The 18,561-nt window shown below is 33.2% G+C and overlaps 1 protein-coding gene across 1 annotated transcript; it reads left to right on the top strand.

Moving 5' to 3' along the window:
• Positions 1-7,880: 7,880 nt before the first annotated feature.
• On the top strand, positions 7,881-17,878 carry LOC127731049 (uncharacterized). The gene is made up of 5 exons (XM_052239825.1): positions 7,881-8,024; positions 9,810-9,923; positions 10,970-11,041; positions 12,589-12,702; positions 17,752-17,878. Exons 1-5 carry the CDS (start codon positions 7,964-7,966, stop codon positions 17,763-17,765), a joined length of 375 nt encoding a protein of 124 aa, XP_052095785.1. The 5' UTR covers positions 7,881-7,963; the 3' UTR covers positions 17,766-17,878.
• Positions 17,879-18,561: the final 683 nt, after the last annotated feature.

The following is an 18,561-nucleotide window of genomic DNA, read 5'->3' as shown; positions in this document are numbered from 1 at the left end:
GTTAACCATCAACCAAATGGTTAAGCGATAAAAAAAGTTTACTGGCACGTCCTGTTAATCTTTTCTGGTACAAAATATAGATAGGGTAGGTCGACTTTTCATCAATTTATTGTCAATTTTGTCGAATAAAACCTCCAACTAGCAAACTGTCAATCGAATACGACCGTCAGAATCCGTGAACCTTCTGTATAGTACAGTCAGTAGTTGTCATTATAACTCGTTTCTGGTTTTGACATTAGTTTTGTATGATCGAGACCTGTTGGTCCATAATATTAATGGAGATACCCAAGAGTAGCGGTTTTTAAAGCCTAGAAAACGAGATGTAAAGTTTAGCTCTGGAGAGGTGAAGATGTAAAGTCTAGCGCTGTAGGTGTAAAGTCGAGCGCTGTAAGTATGCGGTATAGCATTAGACAGTTAGGAGTTTGCTTTCGCAATTCGGTCCTGCTAAATTTGTCAAATAGGAAAGTTGGTGTGCAATAAAATTTATTCTTAGATAGCTGAAGAATAATATAACCTTCAAAATGGCTTTATATGAACATCAAAATTGTATTTTGCATGTTTTATAGGCCATTTTCTGTTTGACAGTTCTATTTTCACACCCATACCGGCATTAGGTCCAGAAACTATTGATGCGTGTTTTTCAACAATGTGTTTTACGCTCGAACTTTTCAGTTCAATTTTATCGAAAAATGGTGTTAAATGCATATGGTTTTTAATTGACATCTTGATAGATATATATGTCAATGGTTTCAGAAAAGGTATCACTCAAATGGATTGAAATTCTACTTTGGACCATATTTTAGGGACATTTTCGACATTTTCACCCCCCTTTTTGCAATATTTTGTATCAAATAAATGCAGATTGTTTCCATGGTAACACCAAAAAGAGATTATATTTCACCATTTTACCTATTGTAAATCAATTCTATGGAACATACTGTTTCCATACATATGCACACACATGACTACACACAGTAAGCCTTGTTTGTAAGAAAGCAAGGCTGCCAGGCTGTACTTTGCATCTACAGCTTTGAAAATTTAGTACACTTTCTATCTCGTTAGCTAGACTTTAGAAACACAACTCTTTAGTATCTGTATAAAACCAACGGGACTCCATATAAAACTAATGTCAAAACCAAAAAAAAAGTTAAAATGACTACTATACTGAAAGTTCATGAATTTTGACGGTTGTATCCGATTGATACGTAGTTAATTGAAAATTTTATTCGACAGTAGATCTCAACATTGTTCCAAAATATCACAACCGATACCAGACAATCTCAACCTGACATACTTTATAACATATTCGGCTTAATAGAATTATATTCGTAAAGAAATAGGGGGAAAAAAACTGTTATTATACGTTTATATTGATTAAGAAGAACACTTAGTATATATACTGATATATACGTTACTTACTGAGGAACTCACTGTCATTTTGTCAAAAATTCACTGAGCTGGACGCATTTAATTGCCGGAGAAAGGTCATTCCGATGTCAATTTAAATAACATTGGTCCGAGTAATAAACGAGAAAAGCTCTCATTTATAGTAATCTATGGCATGACATTCTCCAATTTAACAAAATATATACGATTTGACAATAAATTGATAAAAGTCGACCTACCCTATCTATATTTTTGATATTTTGTACCAGAAAAACTCAACAGGTAGCGCAAGTAAAGTTTTTTCTCGCTTTATCATTTGGTTAAGATTTGATGGTTTACCAGGCGTGAGACAGGCTATCTACTTTTCTCTTGATAACATTTTATTCAAATATGTACAATAAAAATTCACCAGACAGTACCAGGTGTCACAAAAAAAACAGTTACATGCAGTCAATTAAAACAATATCAAAAGCTATTCAACAAAAAGTATAAATATGAAAATTCTATTACATATCAACTAGTTTATTTTAGAATTAACACAATATGTCTGCATTGTTTAACATGTTACTTTATAACAGGATTGTCTGATATAAAATATTCTTTAATGATAAATGTTCTTTTCTCAAATTTAAAAGATAAAAAAGTGAGAGATGTTTTTTTCTTACAATGTTTTAAAATAGTCTACTAAATTGAGTTAAGTTTGAGGATCACAGGGCACTTGTATCTGAAAAAAATTACTAATATACTTAATTAATATAGCATTAATATATAATAAAGGGGGAAAAATTTCAGAGACAAGTGCCTGTGTTGAGGATCCAACAATACGATATTTCTTCTTTTATTGATACTAAATCTTGCTATACTCATAATGAAATTTGCGAAATAAAAATCAAAACCTTTTCTTTTCTTCCAAAAACCAATCAGCATACAAAGATATCATCAACATTGCACATAGAATCTATTTTAAAAATCTTTCAGAAAATCAGTGAATTGTGACAGATTGACACGATTAATAAACATATGTTCTAAATTTTCTCTAGCGTGTTAATACACCGGACAAGTGCCATTATCAGACATGCGGTTACATTTCAATAGTTTAACTTCAGTAAACAAAGTTCTGTAAAGTACTTGAAAATTTAGTTCTTTGCATTCACCAGGCAGGATATGTAAATTTGAAAAAAAAACAACACTTTGAAAGCTCTAATTCTGGACTGGGACTATCATGCTGCTAGTATAGTATACTAATCCCAGTTCTGGGTACTTTTCAATCCAATAAGATTCTGATAAAGGAGATTTTTCAACAAGTTTTATTAAGAGGTCATAAAATATGTTCGAGTACTTTGTGGCATAGGAGTATCTGCAGTTATTTCAAAATTCTATGCAACTGGATTGACACTTCCATTGATGAAATCAGAGACATGTCTCTGATGAAATGTGCCCATTCAGGAGGCAGACTGACAAGCAAATAAAATATGCTGGCAACATCGTATTTCAAATCAGGATCTTTTTCAGATAAAATTTCATGGATTGCAATAAATTTCAGAAAACTAGGAAAGACTTCATATGCTAAATGTTTAACTTTTGTTATTTCTGCACAAATGAAAGGTATATAATTTTATAATTGTACTTCTTTTCGTTTTGAGATTTCGTAGCTTTTCTATTGCGCAATACCGCATTACTAATTCTTTTTATCCTACTGTTTAAACATTTCAGTATTTGATTGGTTGAGACTATCCCACGTGTCATTGAACAAATCTTCATATTCCATTCTGAGGATCATATTCCACTCTGAAATGTCGGGATTACTTCGTGCGACGTTACGCGCGTTTAATGTACATAACGTTTTGAACTTCTTATTCTTCTTAAAATAGCGATAGCAAAAATCATTATCATGTTCAAATTTATTTCAGACGATAAAACAAAAAGACTTATAATTAAATTTTGATCCTTACTGTTTATCAATGGGTATGTCGTGTTTAGTTTGACTTACAAAAACAAGCGGATAAGAAAAAAAATGTATGCAAAATAATATTTAATGTATTGATAGTAAACAAAGCATAGGCAGTGGAATAAAACATTAATTTCCCTTTGCCTCGGGAGATATGAAGATTTGCTCACCCTCGAAAAATCATATTTCCCTCGGGCAGAGCCCTCGTGAAATATGAATATTCTTGGGTGAACAAATCTTCATATCTTTCTCCGGCACGGGAAATAAATGTATAATATTTTCTTTTTGTAGATATTTGTATGAACAGTGAGATGTACTATATGATGTATGGACTTTTTTGCTGGATCTACAAATTAAAAACTGTTTGGTGTGTATCTCCTGCCATATAAGTCTTTGCTGTTTCTTTATATAGAATTAGAAATAATTTATGTTCGGACGAGCATAGCGAGGTAGAACATAATTTACCTTCTCTTTTTATACTGGAGCCAAAAAATAATGGTATCTCGTGAATATCAAGTTGTTTTCATTAGCTTCAAAGGCAACAGGTTTTCATATTTCTCTATGCAAGCATAATTTCTCGAAAAAGAAAGGGAAGTTTGAATAAGAAGACTTCAAATCGCTAAGTAAAATTTCTTTTCCAAGATTGATGTTTTCTATTTGTACAAATATTGACCATCAAGACCTCCCTACTTGGTAGGGGAGGGGGGGGGGGAGTAGATTGTGACATTTCAAGGTTTGATATATACAAGTCTGAAAATTAAACCCAACAGTGTTGGAATTAGATTTTTATGCTGACAAAATTTTATCCCTCAACGGGATTTAAACTCACACCTTTGATACACCCATAGATGTATAAACCCATAGCTATGAGTTTATACATCTATGATACACCACAGCACCAATCGCTTAACCTCATGTCCAGCGCTCTAGACCACTCGACCACATTCGCTATATAAATATATATAACTTCAATAGTCGTAGTGTTACCTTATATATAGTGAGACTTCATTTAGTGTTCCCGTTTCTTGAATAGGTTTCTAATTTTTAGTGCAGGTATCAGCTTTAAAACCATGAACATGATTAAGAATATAACAACAACAAAAAAAAACAGAAATTGTCTCCTGTCATATATATCATCAATAAAGAACAAACTCACACCTACAAAAACATCACAATTAAAGAATGTGTTCCTGGTTCATCACAAGGCATATAATGCATTGTTCATCCTAAAAGTATTCAAGTCAAAATCAAGAATATGTTTGCTAAAACACCGAATTAACGCAACTTACTGTACATATATATTTATATATAGATTACCTAACAATGTAATTTTAACACACTATTTAGTATGTAAATATAAGAATGTTTAAAATATTTACAAAATGATGAAAATAAACGCAATATTTCGCTAGACTAACTAGCTTTATCAAGCGTGCATCTATCCAGGTGAAATCGGATGTAGATGATAAGAAAATTTTGCAGCTTAATGTATATGTTGCACTTGAATTTAGCTGCCTTGAAAATAATACATAATTTGGATGAAGTTCAAGATTTTTACAAAATTGGTAGTTGAAGTTAGCAACGTCCACTGGCCAATATTACAGGATAAAAAGGACGATGCTGTGTACTAAATTATTCTTTATCTTTCCTGTATCTTTTCTCATCTTTTTCGTTAAGACCATCAGGTTCTAAAGTGTGGAGTTGGTGGATCCAAAAATTTTCTCTTCTCCTTCTCGCCGTGGTGTCCCACTCGGTGTTGACGTCTATGATTTGGAAAGAAACATTATCAAAAGAATGTTTCGTTGAACGAAGATGTCTTGTGAGAGGACAGTTTTTGTTGGTTTTGTACCATGAACGATGGTTATTGAGCCGAATATTAAATTTGTCCATTGTTTCTCCCACATACTGAATGCCACAAGTGTCACATGTTAATATATAAATTGAGTTCTCCGTTTTAGAGTTGGAATTTGAGTAGATGGTATAATTTTGTTTAGTAACGGAGCTGATGAAAGAACTGCTTGTATTGGCAGCTTTACAACACAAGCAGTTCCTTCGACCACATTGTTTGTAGCAACCGGGAGATGGAGTAGGCTGCTTTGCTAATACAGATGTCACTAATTTGTCACGGATGTTTTTAGGTCTTCTGAAGGCCCATGACTGGTGGTGAGGAAAATACTTTTTTAAGATTTGAATCATTTTCTATAACTATCCAATGCTTCTGAACAATGGAAGACACATTTTTAAAATCAGGATGGTAAGTGAGTACAAGGGGTGTTCTGTTAGCTGCTTTATTCTTATCTTTGTACTCTAGAAGTTCTTGGCGACTAGTTTTGTTTGCTCTTTCGAACGCGCTATCAATGATGTTGTTATTGTATCCTCGAACAACTAGATGTTTACGTAGTTGTCCAAGTCTAGCATTTTGCGTATTTTCAGTAGAGCATATTCTCTTGATTCGCAATGCCTGGCTGAATGGGATGCCACGGGAGCAGTGTTTAGGATGGCAACTTTAAGGAGAAAGGAATTGATGTTTGTCCGTTTGTTTGGTATGAAGGTCCGTTATAATGGTTCCGTTCTTGATGTAACTCGTAGTGTCGAGGAAGTTTATTTTCTCCATAGATGATTCATATGTAAATTTTATTGAATGGTGGAAAGAGTTACAGTGTCCTAGAAATTCATTAAGGTTGTTCTTGTGAAGGGCTTCTATGGAGCACTAGCCAAGAGGCGTTTTTCAAGTTGGCCCATAAATATGTTGGCATATGACGGGGCCATTTTTGTGCCCATACTAGTACCGTCTATCTGGAGATCCACCAACTCCACACTTTAGAACCTGATGGTCTTAACGAAAAAGATGAGAAAAGATACAGGAAAGTTAAAGAATAATTTAGTACACAGCATCGTCCTTTTTATCCTGTAATATTGGCCAATGAACGTTGCTAACTTCAACTACCAATTTTGTAAAAATCTTGAACGTCATCCAAATTATGTATTATTTTCAAGGCAGCTAAATTCAAGTGCAACATATACATTGAGCAATAAAAGTTTCTTATCATCTACATCCGATTTCACCTGGATAGATGCACGCTTGATAAAGCTAGTTAGTCTAGCGAAATATTGCGTTTATTTTCATCATTTGGTAAATATTTTAAACATTCTTATATTTGCATACTAAATAGTGTGTTAAAATTACATTGTTAGGCAATCTATAATTTTTTTTTTTGTGTAATTGAATTAATCTCTGTACTGATTAATCCACACTCCCATAGATTTGTATGTCATGTGCTGCTATTTATAGGCACTTATATGTTCAAGATTTCTATAGTTTAATAATCAGAATAGATTGATCTGATTCATTTTACATCGTGCTCATACTGATGAAGGATATCTGTTATCCGAAATATTTATAGTTACATTCGTTCGTTTATATATATATATACACAAGTCTAAATTGAAAACAACGTTCAAACCTATAATTGCGTTGGATAAAAACCGAAATTTTTATACGTGTGCATGCAAAACAAATTTCTTGGTAGAGGGGTCTAAATACAACACAAACAACATTTTCCAAAAGACCAAAAAAGTGAAAAAGTATATTTTAACAAAATGCATTTGACTAGCAGGTCGAACAACGGATGTTCTTAAACCCTGCTAACTGCCATTGGCGATTGCCAAATAAACGGATCACCAGATGTAACAAAATGGATCTTAACTATTAATTTAATACCTAACAGAAAACAATAAACTTGCGGAAAAGATGGTATACCGCAAACAAAAGGTGCAAAAATTAGTACACCATATCCGGATTTCGACAATTAATGTCTCTTGAGTGATGTTAGGAATCGAAACGGTATTTGGAAGGCCATATAATTTACCTTAATTTAGGATAGACTCTTGAATTTTGAAGAGTCGAAAAAGGATGAACGGATCATATGAACCCGAAGGCAAATATAATACAAGCCCAAACGAAAAAATATAAACAAGTCTAAATTGAAAACAACGTTCAAACCTATGATTGCGTTGGATAAAAACCGCAATTTTTATACGTGTGCATGCAAAACAAATTTCTTGGTAGAGGGGTCTAAATACAACACAAACAACATTTTCCAAAAGACCAAAAAAGTGAAAAAGTATATTTAAAAAAAAAGCATTTGGCTAGTAGGTCGAACAACGGATGCTCTTAAACCCTGCTGACTGCCATTGGCGATTGCCAAATAAACGGATCACCAGATGTAACAAAATGGATCTTAACTATTAATTTAATACCAAACAGAAAACAATAAACTTGCGGAAAAGATGGTATACCGCAAACAAAAGGTGCAAAAATTAGTACACCATATCCGGATTTCGACAATTAATGTCTCTTCAGTGATGTTAGGAATCGAAACGGTATTTGGAAGGCCATATAATTTACCTCGATTTAGGATATATAATTATATATACATACAAAATTGTGAGTACTAGTGTATATATGTTTCATATATGGTATAGTATCAATAAGTGTCGTCAATTATACATGTATCTCTATAATTATATGCAGGATGTTATGTCCGGATATTTGTCACAATCAGTAATAATTGTATACGCAGTTAACTGCATCTGTATGGACTAAGTAACCCTTCACTAGATTTTATAATGCGTATTTTGTTGCATATTGTTTTATTTATTCATTTCGTGCATGCCAGACCAGGAAAATGTAAGTGGACTTTTATAACATGAATAATATTTTTCACAGTAAGCTAAGTCTATATGTAATCTATGTGTTTCTATTGGCTAGAACATGGTGCCACTTGGTTATCACACGTTTTCATAAAGTATGAAAACCGTTATCACTTTAAAGTACGTGTCAGTATTAATACATAGAAAACAATGGATCAGTTCATTATTTGAAATTACGCATTGGTCATATATCGTTATTATATATTTCTAATTTTGATTTACTATATTAATTCATGTTTGTAGTAAATTTCACTGTTCCATTTTGTAGATTTCCCCCCTACTTCTTAATCTTTTAATCCATCAATGAAATCTTCCTTATCTGTTTTCACCTTGATGTATGAAATGGATGTGAACAAAAGGAGACGTGGAGTATACGTCAATGAGAGATTCACACAACGACACATATAAACAAAGTCATCACAGGAGTATGAGACTTAAATGAAAATCGTCTTTCTGGCCTTAAAAATCCAAAATGGCAAAGTGATAAGAAAGGAAACACATGTCATACCAGGATTATTAGTGTAAATAACAACAGAGTTAACAACACAACATCGTATAATTCGATAAGTAAACAACAATCAATCAATCAACTGTCAAATACGTTCATATGTCCTAAGACATTATTTCCAGTTTTGTTCCAAATGGTTTTATTCGGCCTTCCAAGAGCTATAGAAGAAGAAGAAGAATATTTTATCCCAATTAAGGATCCCGAAGGGCATATACATTTGGCAGGATTCCTTTTGCGCCAATTACTGTTTTTCAGGGGTATCATTTGCGCCATTTTTTTTCCTTTTAAATGTATCAATTGCGCCAATATTCGGACCTCATTTGCGCCAATTTATAACCTGTACACATATTTCTATATAATCATACATATTAATGATAAATATATATTTGATGATAGTTCTTTGGTCCCTCTATCCGTATGAGCTGAAATCCCATCTACAATAAGACGTACCAATAATGGATCAGAGGCATTCCACAACAATTACGATGAATTACAATGAACTGTTTTATGGATCCCATCCTTCAATGTTTGTGTTTTTAGACAATATATTGAAGCTACAAGCTACTACATAAATTAATTTGCGAAGTACCCATGCAGCAGCAGTAAGAAGTACTTCAAAAGTATGAGAAATATGCAGAAGGAGAACTCAGACGCAGACACTTTGTGCGTGTAATGTTACAAATTCCAGCCTTTGATATAATATATATGTTGTCCGACTGTACATAATTTTATTTTTCAAAGTATTCTATTAAAAATGACTGAAAATAAACTACCGGTCCCAAGCCCGGATAAAGGAGGAGACAAGACAATTTTTCTTTTAATTTGCGCAATCGTATATTTTATTTTTGGCGCAAATGATACTATGTAATTTTAAAACAGGTGGCGCAAACGTAGCGTTGGATGAAAAAAGTTGTGGCGCAAAAGGACGCATTTTTGTGGCAAACGGATTTCTCCCGGGAGGACTATAAATTTAATTTAATTGAATGCTATTTCTGTTATTCTCAAATTATGTTATTATCATGTCAAATGTATGCCGTCCTCCCCGTGTCAGCAGCAAGTAAGATAGCAGTGTGGTATCCCAAATGCAGCTGAAATATATAATGGCAGTTATAACGGAAGAACGTGTTACAAGCAGTAGCATTATATACGGATATATATTTGATCCGCCGAATTATTTGATTTTGTCTTGGAACATTTGTTATGATTTAAAATGATTGGCTAGCATTTTCACTCCATATTTGAATTGGCTTTTAGTTGGTTGTGTGTATGAAGGCAAACACTATAAAGTTGGTGAAAAGATAAACGACTACGGAAATTATGGACTTCAGTGTGGAAAATGGGGGATAACAGCTTGGGAGAATTACCAAGGTATTTCTTTTTATCCTGCAACCAGCCAACTTTTGTTCATATAACAGGTACACAAATAGTTTTTTTCTCTCTTTTTGTACTTGCATTCAATTTCATCTCCTGTCTATACCCCCACTTCCATGTTGACCCAGCGGTAATACGGGTATTTCTTGTTGCATAACAGTTCATTTTGGGGTCCTCTTCGCGGTCCGCGTTTAAACTATGTCGGTTTTTAAAGATTACGATTATAACACAATGTTGACTGCTGTACCCCAATTTTTGACATTTTTACCTATTATATCTGTTTGTTTTGCTCACACATTGTTGTCAATATAATGGAATTATATTCGACTGTAATACAAGTGAGAGGTTTAGCTAGCTATAAAACCTGTTTAATCCACCATTTTCTACATAAGGAAATGCCTGTACCAAGTCAGGAATATGACAGTTGTTTTCCATTCGTTTGATGTGTTTAAGCTTTTGATTTTGCCATTTGATAAAGGATTTTGAATTTTCCTTTGAGTTCGGTATTTTTGTTATTTTACTTTTTTTTTTGAAAAATCAGAGACAATACAGCCAATTGTTACACTTATTTGTCCTATTTGTTTGGTACAGTCATTTTTCTTTTATTTGTCTTTGTTTGCATGACACAGTCAAATGTTTTATTATTATTTGGCCTGCTTGTATGGAACATTAAAAATTGTAGGAAAAAGGTAAAAAAAGTACATAAAACTGACAAAAAGGAGAAGATATTATCATCGCTTACTGTCAGACAGTCTTCTTTAACATGATATTTGGTAAAGATTTAAGATATTTGAAAAAGAGTTGTAGGTTCATTCTCACAGAGACAGTTGCCCTACAAAGCAAAGCATCTATAAGTTTTTTTTTAAAAAGTATAAAGAAATAATTTAAGAATATTTTTTTCATTTTTCATTTACTTTCAAGTAACCTGCATGTTGAAAAGGATTTAAATGGTTGATAATGTGTAATGCATCAAACTATTTGTTTGAAGTTTGTTGGAGTTAAATATTAAGTTCATTGTGACTTTTAAACCTTTTATATTAAAGACGAATTACAGAAGCAAAAGACAACGAAGCTCTCAACATCATCAACAGAACCAACGACAACCAAAGAAGAAGGTGAGGTACTTAAATAAACTACACACAACAAAAGGGTAGGGCCAATGTTCTCCGATTTTATTTCCAACCAGCACGGTCGGTAAGGTTGTCCGGCGAGAGAATTGTCTGTGTCTTCTGTAAACAAAAACGAAAATAGAGATTTTTTTAACGGTTACTTGGATAACAGATGAAAGGATATGGGTGAGATGTTTAGATAGTGTTGCTGTCCATGACGTTAAAATACTAAATCCCTGGGATGTGTTTTAGTTGATTTTAGTCTCTGATACATGATTTTTTTATTATTAATTGTTTTTGGCTTTTAACTAGCTGTCAGTAACTGCGAGTACTCTCAAATCGTACTTTTTTGTTTATGACCTGTTGATACTAATTGTAATGCTTTTTTGTTATTTAATGTTATTCAGGGTTATATCTGGTCTATATACCAGCTTTGATAAGTGTTTGGTATTACTATAAATTTTCACTTCTTCGTACTATGAACATCAAAATTATTTATTTTGTAAAAATATTTCCTTTCTCTGTTTGAACTGTACACGTATACCTAACAACAAAATTATATTTATTTACCTGTGTTTAAAGTATTTGCAAATGGCTGATATTTTTGTTCAATCATATTGTTTTTCTTAAATTGTTTATCCTTTCACAGCGATATAACATGTTACTTTAATTATTCTTCCCTTAGTTTATTTATTTTGTATTTGCATTGTATCATAGATCAAACTTATTTGTTCAGTGTATGTTCACTGGTGTTAATATGTCTTTTGGTTGAGTTAAGCCATTTCAATTGATATTTTATAGTGTGCTTTTCTATGTTGTGATGTTACACTATTGTTTCAGATAAGGGTGAAGGTTTGGTACCATTAAAACTTTTAAACCCGCTGCAATCGTTTGCACCTGTCCTAAGTCAGGAATCCGATGTTCAGTAGTTGTCGTTTGTTGATGTGGTTCATAAGTGTTTCTCGTTTCTCGTTTTTTATATAGATTAGACCGTTGGTTTTCCCGTTTGAATGGTTTTACACTAGTAATTTTTGGGGCCATTTATAGCTTGCTGTTCGGTGTGAGCAAAGCTCCGTGTTGAAGACCGTACTTTGACCTATAATGGTTTACTTTTATAAATTGTGACTTGGATGGAGAGTTGTCTCATTGGCACTCATACCACATCTTCTTATTTCTATTAAAAGAATAGGCCATCTATGCTGTTGCAGGTATGCATATCAAAATGTGCTCATTTTAGAACATCTACTAATGAAGCAATGAAGATATAGAATGTTTAATGTTTGTAACAACAAAGATTCTGTTTCCTCCACTTTTTTAGGGGGGGTCTACAGGATTTTTTTATAAATCGACCGACACTTTCAAATTCTACCATCAAGACCAAATTATGCAAACAACAAAACATTAAAATATGGCAAGAGTACAATCATGATAGAGGTTCTTCACTTGGGACAGGTAAGCTAATAAGTGTCTTATGTTGTTGTTTTTTTTGTGTCAGCTGTCTACCTGCAAATATCCCATATCTTTTATTCATAAAAATCATTATATACTTGTAGACATGTGTATATATGAAAACAGGTCATACAGAGTTGGTTCTCTTATAAAATACTATGGAACATATGGACTTGCATGTGGATACTGGGGTATCTATGCATATAACAGCAAGAAAGGTACACTCTGACGCAATATTTAGTATATTTTTTGTATTTCCTACGTTAAATTAAATCTGCATTCTAATATCTAACGCTCAGGATAAAATTCGAATATCACGGCCCGGCTTTGGCTTCTTTTTGTCCTTTTTGGTCTATTATACGCTCTGCATTTTCAAACGAGTTTTGGATTTTCAAATATTTAGGCCTCGAGCATCACTGAAGAGACATTAATTGTCGAAATGGTGTAGAACGAGACGACTCTCTTCCAGAGACTAAATGACGTAGAATTTAACAACTAAAGGTCACCGTATGGCTTTCAACAATGAGCAAAATCTATACCGCATAGTAAGCTATAAGAGGCAAAGAAATGATAATGTAAAAAAAATCAAACGAGAAAACTAACAGCCTGACTTATGTTCAAAACAAAAAACGAAAAACAAATATATTAAGTATACAGCAACAAAGGACAATCGTTGCATTATGTATACAGGCCCCTGACTTGTGACATGCAGGCAAATACAGAATTTGGCTGGATTAAACTTGTTAAAATTAACCTTTTAATTTCAAGATAGAGATTAAGATATAGTTTATACCATACAAAAAAAAAACATATAGATAGTAACAATTTGTAAATATATCAGATCTGCTGATTACTTCATCTTTAACCATTTACAATGCATGTGTGAAATACACACAATAATTAGAATACCTTACAACTTTTCGTCTCATTTTTACGTAATATATTTCCAATGTTATTTATGCATTTTAAATGGAGTATTAACAAAATGCATATGGGTGTTTGTTTAAGCATAGTATAGGGACGAGTGCCAAATTTTCTGGGAAGGGGGTGTAAGAACAGTTCTGTTCTTCACAATGACAGTCGTCAGAACTTCTTCCTCGATGAGGTACAGAAGGCACGCCTGACTATGACGGCAAGGTCAACACTACTCTATATCTATTGTGTTGAAAGGTTGCTGTCCTATTTGGGTATATCCACACAAATCCCATTGTTATCTTAAATGTTAACCGATAATTTAAAAATGTTTTTTTAATCAGACCAATATACGAACGAAGTTATCATAATTTTGTCATGCTACTCTATTAGTCTACAACTCATATGCCATAAGAATTCGCATGACTTTCACATAGCGAATTTCATGAGCGGTGCAGTTGGCTTTTTAGTATAGTCCTATGAAAGTTATTAGTTTTTTATCTGACTTAGCGTGACGGACGTCTTGTTTATATTTTTTCTTTGAAGTGTTTAATATTACTAATAATAAGGTAGCTTTTAGGTCCAGCAAGGGCCGTACCAGCTTGTTTTACAATTATATTTTATAAACAAATGATGACTTAAACTACAGATATTATAGAAAATAAGCATTTTCTCCAGTGGAAGTAATAAAACCCATTTGGTATAAAATAGACGAAATAGTTTGAAAACAACAAAGGATTAATAATGTTAATCGTCTGATGTAGATATATGTGATCAAAGTTATTCATTCAAATTGGTTGCCAGTATCTCTTTATGAGTCATTAAACATGATAATAGCGAAAATAAAGCTTTAAGGACATGAAAACTGCTATCATTTATTAAATTTTCGACAAATAGTTTAACGACCATGCATTGAAATTCCCCCAAAAGACATACTGGTGTCGTCCTATTCTTATTATCTGCGGCATCCTTTTGGTTCATTGTTCTTTGTATTGGTAACATTAATATAAAAAATAAGGAGATGTGGTATGATTGTCGATTAAACAACTATCCACTAGAGACCAAAGGACGAGGATGTAAACAACTATAGGTCACTGAACGGCCTTTAACAATGAGCAAAACCCACACCGCATAGTTAGATATAAAAAGGTCTTCCGAAACGATTAACTGTAAAACCCTTCAAAAGAGAAAACCACTGGCCAAATTTATGCTATAACAATAAAAGAAAAACAATTATGACGGACAACAACCAACGACTACCACTGTGAGTGACACACAAGGAATTCGGTAGGGTTAAATATGCTTGTGCATGAGCGCTCAACATTCGCCTATCCTAGGACAGTTGTGTAACAACACAACATATATAATAACAAATGATAGAATTTAAGTGGAAAGGGTTGACTCATCAGCACCAAACGACAAACACAAAAATTTAAGAAAGAGAAAAAAACCCACAAATTTACGATACAAGAGTACTAACAGTCATTGAAAGCGATTTCAAAGAAGCCAATTACAACTAATAAATAAATCATGTTCTCCCAGACTACAATATCAATCAGTACATATCAAACGTCAAACGGATTTAGTGTAAAGACTTCATAAACAGTCTGGGGATATCATGACCTTGTGCAATGCTAAAATACAAGTATCGACAGGATGAAGGACCATAAATGATATAAAGGCAACAGTAGTATACCGCTGTTCAATAGTCATAAATCGATTAAGCGAATAACTGTATATATATAGCAATACATATATATAGTTGTGTTTTAAATTCATTATAATCAAAATAAATTTTAGTACCGATATAAGCAATATTCAATGATCTTACAATAGTGTTGAATTGATAACCCTTCAGAAAAAAGCTAAATTTATATCATATGAACATAGACATATAATACAATTTTTAATACATATTATATGTCTCTGGTATGAATAAAATGACAGAAGAGAGGCAAATAACACCAAAGGGACATTCAAACTCATCGAAAATAAACTGACAACGCCATGGAAAAAAAGAAAGAAAAAAGACCAACAGACAAACAACACAACGTACTAAGAAAGCTGGACTTTGTTAATACTTTTAACAAAAATTAAGATTGATTGATTGTTTGGTGCTTAACCTCGATCGAATGGGAATACCCCCATTTGAGTATTATTTACCGTTGTCTTGACTGTATAGTGTTGCTCTCCACCTATTTTATCATCTATATAAAATCTGAAAAAAAACCTTTAATTAATATTCACCGAGCTAACCAACAAGATCTTCGCTAGCCAAGGGTTACGATCCATTTCCCTCCTCTGTGGAGAGGAGGGAAGTGGATCGTAAACCTTGGCTAGCGAAGATGAACCAACACGTGCAAACCTAAAGAAAGGTTAACACTTGATATGCACTGTACATAACGTCATATGCTTTAATTTGTATAATTGTAATGAAATGTTTGATGTACAATTAGTTTTGGTATAAAGTTGTTATTAAATATTATTTTCTAGAAATTTTGAATAAAACAATAACTGTCTTTTGTTTCTGTAATTACAGGGCTTAAGTAACTTTTGCAAGAAAAACTAATTCTCACTTCCAACGTTAGCCTCAGTGAATATAAGTTTTTTCAAAAGTCAATAAAACTTATATTTACCTTATCAAAAGACAGTTAGTGTATAATAAGAAAGGTAGCTCGTCAATGTAATATGCTTGACATACATGTTGAATTGGATTTTAAAAAGCAACATTACGCTGGAAGTCAATCATGACACCAGGACACACGACTCTCACCCCGAACCGTCCAGTCTTTGTTCTTACTAGTAAATACTGCATATTTAGCACAAAAACACTAAGTACATATTTTAAAGTCCCAGTAGTCGTTTCGTCGAGACCGACGAAGTGGTTGTTTCGAACTCTCTCCTAGAGAGATAAAAGTATGAACATAAAGAGATGCAGGGGTATACTTCAATGAGACAGCAACCAAACAAAACAAAAACACAAGAGATATAGAGGAAAACATAGTCTTCAACAACAGACAGATGTTTATACTATATGTCAAGCTCTACGTTGTCAAGAGTGGATATCAAAATAAAATGAAAAGATGTGGTATGATAACCAATGATACAACTATCCAACAGAGTCAAAATAACGAGGATTTAAGCAATTAGAGATCACCGCACGGTCTTCAAAAATGGGCAAACTCCATTCCGTATAGTCAGCTATAAAAGGCCACAACGTGACAAAAGAAACAAATCCGCTGAAACGAAAAAAAAAAACCAAACAAACGGCCCGATTTATGACAAATATAACAGATATAACAGACAACAAACAACGACAACCACTTAATTACAGACTCCTGATTTGGAACCGGCACAAAATGAATGTGGTGGGGCTCAACCCTCGTCCTTACATGAAACTGTCAATTTCCCCCAAAACGATAAAAAAAGTTAGACATGATATGACAAATAAACTCATCATAGATACCAGGATTAAAATTTTGTATACCAAATGCACGTTTCGTCTACAAAAGACTCATCAGTGACGCTTGAATAAAAAACGTTAAAAAGGCCAAATAAAGTACGATATTGAAGAGCATTGAGTACCCAAAAGACAGTTACTAACAAGGGTTTTGACTTGGGACAGGCACGTGAACCTATGGTTGTGTTAAAATTTTTGATTTTTGATTTATTTCAGACTTCCTCATTTTAACCTCGACCAATTGAATGTTATTTGGTCAGATGGGCATATTAAAGAACATACAATAAAAATAAGTACGGGGGGAAAATCCCTCTAATTGCCATTTCATTTACGAATGGTGGCCAATATTAATAGTGCTTGTATTTGAACATGATTAATGATTTACAATCGAGAGCACATCCTGAACTATTTTTTAACGGAAAAAAACTTTACGAAAATTGATACCTATGAGTATGAATTGTTTTGTTTCCATCGTTTTTAATTATTTGTTTCTTTGGCCCACAAACAAATTTCAAGCAGGGTCCTATCTGACATGTTTTTCTAGTACTAGTATCTATGACTTTCCAGAGCTTGTGTTTTCTACCAGGATTTTTTGACAGAGCGGATTTATACTCGTCTTTAGCAATACGAAGTTGGCAACTAGTGTTTTAAAACTACTTGTGTGTCTGGATCTCGAGTACCTATAGATAAGTTCACCCACCTCTCGGTTGGGTTTGTGCTGCTCAATAATTATTTTTCAGTATGGAGTTTATGCACTGTTGGTTTCCTTTCCATCTTTATTTTCTTTAGTTATGGTATTGGCTATCCCTTTTCCGTTTATAATTTTTGGATAATTGTCTCAAATACATCTTAGAATAAATATATTAATGAACTGATGACTTGTTTATTATTTCAGATATTAACTGGTAGCTTTTGAGCACTTTTATAATACTGGTTTACAGATTGTCTAAAGAACGCTCTCGATTCAACGACTATTTCTATTGTTAATTTTGTGTATCTTAATAAAGCCTCTTCTGACTTCAGTGTTTATTGGAAGCAATAGTTTTCGCCGACTTCACAACATCATCAGTCACGTGGGCTCATCATCAGTTGGGCTTTTTTGTATTTTCATCTTTAAAAATAAAGACAAACTAAATTAAATTTATGCTTCTATAATAACGGTACAAATTCTTTCACACAGTTGTATGTTCGTAGTCTCCCTTATAGCTGTCAAAATACCTATTAAACAGGGTTCTTCTATAAAAACTTCAATAAATCACTTGTTCATGCATTTCATTTTTTTTTAATTTAGGACATTGAATAATTTTTACCCTTTAAGCATAAAGTAAACCCGATTGGAATGAGATACAAGTTTTTTAACACTATAAACATCAAGTATACTGTTAGAATGTGAAACCAGCACGTTCTTACACCGCAAACATCAAGTTTACTCTCGTCCTGAATATGCATGAAATATTTGCCACTGGACGTTAAGCAACCAACAATCAATCAAGTTTACTGTTAAGAGTGTGAAACCAGCACGTTCTTACACCGTAAACATCAAGTATACTGTTAGAATGTGGAACCAGCACGTTCATACACCGCAAACATCAAGTATACTGTTAGAGTGTGAAACCAGCACGTTCTTACGCCGCAAACATCAAGTATACTGTTAGAGTGTGAAACCAGCACGTTCTTACACCGCAAACATCAAGTATACTGTTAG

This window comes from Mytilus californianus, unplaced genomic scaffold (assembly GCF_021869535.1).
Source record: "Mytilus californianus isolate M0D057914Y unplaced genomic scaffold, xbMytCali1.0.p SCAF_2, whole genome shotgun sequence".
NCBI lineage: Eukaryota > Metazoa > Mollusca > Bivalvia > Mytilida > Mytilidae > Mytilus > Mytilus californianus.
This window is presented reverse-complemented; position numbering and strand designations above follow the sequence as displayed.